Source organism: Euphorbia lathyris, chromosome 5 (genome assembly GCF_963576675.1).
Source record: "Euphorbia lathyris chromosome 5, ddEupLath1.1, whole genome shotgun sequence".
NCBI lineage: Eukaryota > Viridiplantae > Streptophyta > Magnoliopsida > Malpighiales > Euphorbiaceae > Euphorbia > Euphorbia lathyris.
This window is the reverse complement of record NC_088914.1, coordinates 26223584-26231167: the sequence shown is the minus strand read 5'-3', so window position 1 is coordinate 26231167 and position 7584 is coordinate 26223584. Positions and strand designations below refer to the sequence as shown.

The 7584-nt window shown below is 37.6% G+C and overlaps 1 protein-coding gene across 2 annotated transcripts; it reads right to left on the bottom strand.

Moving 5' to 3' along the window:
- Positions 1 to 595: 595 nt before the first annotated feature.
- Positions 596 to 6561, bottom strand: LOC136229116 (uncharacterized). 2 transcript variants are annotated; one of them, XM_066017692.1, is made up of 6 exons: positions 6341 to 6561; positions 4933 to 5076; positions 4264 to 4343; positions 2237 to 4132; positions 1531 to 1681; positions 596 to 1439 (listed from the first exon to the last, which is right to left on the bottom strand). In XM_066017692.1, exons 2-6 carry the CDS (start codon positions 5066 to 5068, stop codon positions 763 to 765), a joined length of 2940 nt encoding a protein of 979 aa, XP_065873764.1. In that variant the 5' UTR covers positions 5069 to 5076; positions 6341 to 6561; the 3' UTR covers positions 596 to 762. The 2 variants fall into 2 exon arrangements, with proteins under 2 accessions (XP_065873764.1, XP_065873765.1); XM_066017693.1 differs by lacking the exon at positions 6341 to 6561 and adding an exon at positions 5362 to 5815.
- Positions 6562 to 7584: the final 1023 nt, after the last annotated feature.

The following is a 7584-nucleotide window of genomic DNA, read 5'->3' as shown; positions in this document are numbered from 1 at the left end:
AAATTGCAATAATTTATCATATTAATTTTTATAATAATGACAGATATTCAAATTGCAATAATATGTACGAGGCTTGCATTCCACCTTTTTTACTTTCAGACAGATGCGTTCACCACTTAAAGTCAGAAATTGTTTAAAAGATACCATGATTTCTTAAATTATTCGGTCATCTACACCAACCCATCTAAAATCACTTTTGGTGGTTTTCACCTAAACAGTGATTGACCATGTGAATTTAATCAGTCATCATTAGATCTATAAGGTGTGAATCTAAGCTCTACGATGTTTTTAATCCCACCACATGATTTTAATAAACTTAAATCTAGTACTAATTGACCAAATTCACTTGGTCCGTCACTGACCATGTGAAAATTACTCGGTGGTAATTGTGATTCTTCTTTCAAAAGGATCATTTCTTAATTATAACTACGAAAATGAGAATCAAACAGATCGTTTCTAGCAACTGAAATATTTTCAAATGATTTCATTCAGTTTCACAAGTACAAACACAGAATAAAGGTAGTGTTTCTCTTTCAGACTGTAATTTAGTTCAGCAAGGAACAAAACAGAGGACAAGAAGATTTACAATATATGATACAAGAAAAGAAAAGGTTAGCATATGTATACATATTATTATTAAGAACACCAGAACTAAACAAGTAAACATAAATTTAATCACTTACAACATTAAACAAATCAGGTAGTGGGTAGGGACCATAAGTGTTGAGAATCAAATACACCAATAAATAAAGCAAAATAAAATCAAACACAACTTGTCAAATGAACAATAGCATCCTCCACAAGTTCTGCCACCAAATTATCTTCTATTTCTTTACCCAAATTATCTAATTCCACTCTCATATTATCAATCCACCCTTTCCCCACCACCTCCTTTCTCACTAACTTCTCCACCACCAGGCTGGAATTGTCCCCATTGTCTTCATAACTACACCTAACCTCACTAAATAACCATTCCTTCATTTGGGTCCACACATGTTCAACTAACCAGTTTTCAGTCTCCGTACAGGGCATAGCCGAACCGTATCCCGTCATTTCGATCAGTGCTGCATTCACACAGTCGAATACTAGTTTACGATTCGATCGTCTTTGTCTTCGTTTTGCCTCGTGGAGAAGCTCCTTGTCGTTTTGGTTAGCGTATTTACTTCTCAGTGTTGGGTCTAATGGACTTTCGGGTGAATGCCATCTTGCGGAAAGTACATCTAGTTGTGTGTTGCCGTCAAGGCCGGCTTCTGATAACAGTGTCTGTATCAAGAAAGGCCAGTCGTGTTCTTCCTCGGTACCTGAAGAGGTTGAAGAGGGTTTTAATGAATATGGGGTAGCAGTGTCTATACAAGAATCATCCCATGAAAGGGTCCTCGCGATTGATTCTATAGGCGGTGATTTGTCGATCAAATTAGACTTCGGTGGCACTTCTGCTTCTGTATGGAAAATAGAGAGCATCACATGAGTTTAAAACATACCCCCTAAAAGCATCAGAAATTTAAGAGATCTAGGCAAAAAAAAATATACCTCTGCAGTTAGGCCTAATCTTTGCAGAAAGCTCTGGAACTGTGTTGTCATCCTCTTCGAAAGGGGGTTCTAAAACTGAGATTGGGCTTGGTTGATCCTGGCTCTCGCTCATATTCCCAGCCATCTCACGTTTTGGCACTGATATGACTCCCTGGAAAAGAGTTCCATGAGTTATACAAGGTTCAAGATGCCAAAAATGATATATAAAACCAGGTCATAATGCAATACAATTCCAAAAGCATCTCTAACCCATTATTAAAATTATTACAAGCTGGTAAAATGCAAAAAGAGTCAAGAGAGTTGCTCAGATTAGCAGCAACAAGTAAACAAGCATACACGAAATCGCAAAGAATGGGCTGTTTCAATTGAGGAAACCACAGAAAAGAATTTGCTTAGAGATTTGAATTGCCAACTTCAAGATCATTTTCTATGCAATTGTTCTACCACCTCTGTAGGACACAGATTTCACTGCTTGCGACAAATTTTAGCAGACAAAAGGAAATTAGAAGTAGAAAAGGGATCTCGTCAGGATTTAGATAAAGTAGCATGTGGATAACGGGTCTCTCAGGTGTCGATCAATGTAAATGTGCAGCAGAGGAAATCTCAAAATGCCATCGTGAGTAAAGAAAACTACTGCATTGGCAAATATATATAATATATAATCCATAATAATAACAAAAAGTATGAGTAAATTAGTAATAAATACCTCCTTGGAAACAAATACTTGCTTTGCTGCTTCACCAATCAAATTTGGAACAGTTGTGCATGAGGATCTGGGTAAAACAGGAGAGAAACAATCTTCAAGATCACTATTATTACATTGAGAAGCATCATCACCACTCTTTCCAGGAAAAGGTATTGGTGACAGTGGTGTTTCAGGTGTAGCAGATTGAGATTCATCTTTGGAGTGAGAAGCACCAGATTTTTCTTTATTTGTTTTCTTATTCCTTGAGAAAAATAAACTAGAAACTTTTCCTTTTAAAGATGATTTTGTGCTCTTTGCCTTCTTCAGCTCCTTGGAAATTTCTGTTTTGCCAGCCTCTGATTCAGGAACCTCAATATTGAGCCCAGTACCATACACCGTCGAAGAAACAGGCACAGATCTAGACCTAAGGAGACTTTTAGGAGAATCAGCAACACCCTCTTCCTCACTCAAATTTCTGATTGTGCAAGAAGTTGATTCCTTTTGTTGTTGTTCCTTGTTAGTAGCCTCTTCCTCTGATTTCACTATCTTCTTTGTATCTGACAGAGCAAGCATCTCGCCCAATGTACTAGAACTTCTCCGAGCATTTTTTTGTTCAAAAGAACTTCCATTTGATGCCATCATGGCCCACCGTTCAGAAAGTCGCTTTTTTGCTTCTCTGCATACAGATGACTCCGGCGAACAGGATGCACGGCTGAAGGAAGAAGAAGAAAAGGGGCTACCACTCCTATTGATATAATCCCATGAATGCCTAGAAGCTGGTGACATGATTTCTGAATCACTGAGATTTCCCACAGCATACTCATTGTCTGATCTGTTAAAAGAACTATCATCACCAACATAGCCGTTCGAAAAAACAGAAGAAAGCAGAGTTTCATCCCTTCGATGGCCCATTGTAGCCCCATGAATCTGCTCAGTGATGTCTTTTGCCACTTCCCTTGATCCTTGTGCCTCCTCATCTTCAGGTCCATCATAAGACTCTTCACCCTGTAATATCCTTGGTGATGAAGAAGGTGGTGCAACTACTTCCTTGTCAGGAGTCTTCCCAGGACTAGGTTTCAATACTACAATTCGTGTTGGCTGAGCTGCATATTCTTCAAACCTCTGATTGGAAAAAGTAGGAGAATATCCAGGGTTATTTTTGTCCCATGCAGTAGCATGGCCATTCTGGCTTGGTCTCTTTGACTGTTTATCACCCATCTTCCATGAACCTACGAACTTGTCATTATCAACTGCCTTAGAAGGTCTGAGAACAGTGATACGTTTTGTCTCTGGAGGTGAAGGAATCGATTGCATATCATAGAGATGTTGAGAGAACAACGAATGAGGTTCCTGCAGGAACTTGAGAAAGAGATCTCTATTTGAGCTTAAAACTTCCAACGCATCTTGGAATTCCTTGGACTGGCGACTTTTCTCATCTGTAGCCAATCGTTTTGCTTCTATGAACTTCTGGCGAACAAGAGCCATCTTTCTCTCATTTGCGTTATCACTCCTTCCCTCATTATGCCTTCCCTTCTGTGGTGAATTATCTCTTACGTTTGTCTTTTCAGATTGCTGCCAGATCTCATATACATCTCTGTATTCATTTTGCTCTTCATACTGACGACCTTCAGACTGCATACGCTTTTCTAAACTACTAGGAGGATCTTGTTCCCAACACTCCAATAGCATCCCTGGCTGACTTAAAGAACGCCGGGAATAACCTTTTGAATGGCTTCTTTCTGCAGCTGAACTATGCTGCTGATGTGGGAGGGTATCAAGTCCCATCAACTTGGCTACAACATTAGGTGGATTACGCCGGCAATCAACTTCTTTAGACATTTCTTGGGCAATGAGTGTCTTTATGGGGGTTCCATTAGCTCTCTTGTTCGACAAGCTTCTCCTTAACTCAGACACGGTCTGCAATCAACACATATAGTAGCATGTTACAATGCAACACTTACACATGCAAGTTCTGCAAAATATTCGTTCCCTCATTGACCTAAGATTAGAATCACAATCACCCATGAATAGTCTCCAAGATTTTTTACCATTTTATCCCCAATCTGGTCTCCAAAGTGAGGACTCATCGTTGATGTCACATCTGAGCAACTCCTTGGAAGTGAAGAACCTGAAAAATCCACATCAAGTCAACAAAAACTTCCTATATGATATGTTAAAAAAATGCACAATTAGACAAATCATCATAATTTGTAAGCGGGAAAAAGAGATCCACAAAAATCTGATCATTCCAAACCTCGTTTGTACTAGATAGAGAAGTTACTTGGACAGAAGACTTAATCCTAGACGAGTAGAGCTTGCTCACAGGTGACAGAAACATCAACCTTAATAAAAGGCCCAAGCTCTCAAATACAGCTTGAGCTTAACAAATCCTATTTGGGCATAATGTATAGTGATAGGGGAGAGAACTACTAGGTACATTAGTGGATTTAAATATATGACAACTGACAAATTTAATCACAACTTATAATATAACCAAAACTGGTTTAGAGCAACTACACAAAGCAAACATTAACTTGCATTCCAAACCTGATCTGCTTTAGCTAAGCAAAAATATTAGAGAAGGATATTATTAATTGAAACTTCTCAGTTCAAAAGCAAAAGCAAAAGCAATGTCTTCTCATTCCAACAAGTGGCCTCAGATTTTCTTTTTGGTTCTTGAAAAGAAATTTATGTGCAATATAGATCAGCGTAATCACCATCATTATGTGGTTTATCTGTCAGCAGCCTGTTTCCATTTACGCCATTGCCCAAATCAAAAAGGTTAACCATTCTGCCCAAGCATCCTGGAAACTGCTTCTCATTTTGAGCTTTTCTGCACTGAATCCCATTCATCTCAGAACCTGTTGTCAAGCAACAATTCACAATTTTGATGTCAGTTTATCATCTCAGAGAGAGAGAAAGAGATAAGTATTTCTTTGGAGGGCATACAAACAATGTAAAGAGAAGAGATTTGCACTAAAAGTATTTCAGAGAAACCGATGCAAAAGAAATATTTTAAGTATACAAAAAAAAAGGCATAAAGAACCAACATAGTTAAACAGGTTACAGGAATGCAATTCACAAAAGAATATGCACCAAAAGCATCCCCATGGGAAGGGGAGATGGAAGAGAAAGGTTTTAAGTACCTACTCTAGATCAACTCGTCCAAAGTCCAAACCAAGGAGCTTAAAGCTAAAAAATATCCAAACTCAAACTGATTAGTAAAAGAAAAAAAGACCTAGTTCACTCTTTTTCCTTTTTCCTCTTATTTCCTTCTCATTTCTGAATGAGACGCAGAAAATTCGAGAGTTTTGGGCATTAATTTGCAAGTTGATAAATGGGCGAAAGTGGACACCGGATAATGGGGGAAGAAATAGGAAAACCGTTTGCTGAGAGCAGCAGGAGCCAATCGAATCACATCTACTCAGACTTTATTACAGATAATAAATGAAACCCCAAACACCTCACCTCAGCTAAACTTAACAAACTTTCATTCAGAAGAGAGAGAGAGAAAGAAAAGAGGCAGAAGAAGAAGAAGAAGAAGCCAACAAAATCTTAAATGCAATAGTCACGACCCACGATTTTTCAACCCGAGAAAAAAGGAAGAAATTAAGAAAAGTGCAGAGAAAATCATAAGGAAAGCAAACAAAAAAAAGTATCATATCATGAAATTAGGGAAAAAAAAAGCCTAGGGAATTAAATCCTGTGAGCAGAGCAGATTAACCAAGTAAAAGTTGAAGCAACAAAAAAAGAACTGAAAATGTGATTTATTACTAGCCATAAACAGCTTCCAAAAAGCTGCAACTTTTCAGGCAAGCAAAAATCTAGCAAGAGAAAGGATAGAAAGAGAGAACTAGATACTACTACCAATTCAAGGAAAAGGGGGGATACTTTTTTTTTTATCATTATTGACAAATTTGAACAAAAAGAACATCGAAGCTGGCGAGATCGGAGAAATTAGTCCAAAAGTTGAGTCCCAGAAAAAGTGCTAAGAGAGCAGAAAATCCATAAAGAAAAATACAAGTGATTCAAAACCAAAAACTTCGAAAACACAAAGTTACAACTGAAGCATTTAGGAGAGAGGAAAGTGCAGAGAAAGAAGAAAATGTGGAAAGGATAAGAGACCTGGTGGCCGGAAACTGACATTCCGGTGAGAATGTGACCGGAAATTCGCCGTGTGGAGATCTGTGCAGGTATGTTCAGTGACTGTTATTCTAAGAAAGAGGGAGAGAAGAGAGAGAGTGGGTTTTTTGGTATTCTGTTCACCGACAGTGTGTCGGACTTGAAATGGGATTTGATTAATTGCGATTGATTTTTGTCTTACGATTACGCTGAGAGATAGATCATAGATGGGGTGAGATATATTTGCAAATAGACCTACTTATTTCCATATAAGCTAACTTATTTATTAAACATTAATTATATCTAAAATGTTTAATATAATTATAAATAACGCGTCAAAACACGAATAATTAACATGGGTGATTGTTTTCTCGAAACCTAGTAATTAGTTGAAGTGAACCAAGTTCAGTGATCCGATCAGTCTGAATTGAACAGAAGAAACTCTAACTTGACAGATAGGATCTAACAAAGTTTTTAGCTTCATAAAAGGTTCGTCAATATAGCATTCGGACAAAGTTACAAATAACTTAGCGAGCTAGAAGGTTAGACTCAGCCGAAGGAAGGAGTCTTATCTTTTCCTAAAATACAAGTTGTTTCTACCAAGTCTCATCCTGTCGATCTCGCATTCTACGATCGGGAAAATAACAAAAAAAAAGTAAAAAGGAAATGCTCTATACAATAAATGAAAGAAGCAACTATCGCAGGATTTCTGCATCTAGAAGTTTCGCACGCACTCCTCCAACATCAAATGGGGAAATTTCTTATACGCTCCTCATTCTGTGCATATCTAACTTTTCTCGAAAGCTTGCTAAAAGTGATTTCTTCGAGCTTGCAAGTCGAAGATGAATTCATAAGATCGATCTGCCTTCAAGTGGTCAATGAAGTATATACTATAGTAGTCGCGTTTGCAGTAAAAATGAAAATAGCAGAAGAAAGTGTTCCTTTCAGGAAACATACATATTGAGAATCTTAAAAAGTTGTAGGTTTCCAATTTTAAAGGAATTCCTGTCAAGATAATGGATCATGCCGCAAGTCCAAGATGAGTTTTCTTAAGATTGATTTGTCTTAAAATGGTTAAGGAAGTATATATTATAGCAGTTGCGCTTAGAGTATATATAAATAAAGGAGTGGAAGAAAATGTTGCTTCTGGGAAACATGGGTATTAAAAATCTTAAAAAGTTGTAGGTTTCCAATTTTAAAGGAATTCTTGCCAAGATGACAAATCTTGCTGCAAGTTCAAGATGAAT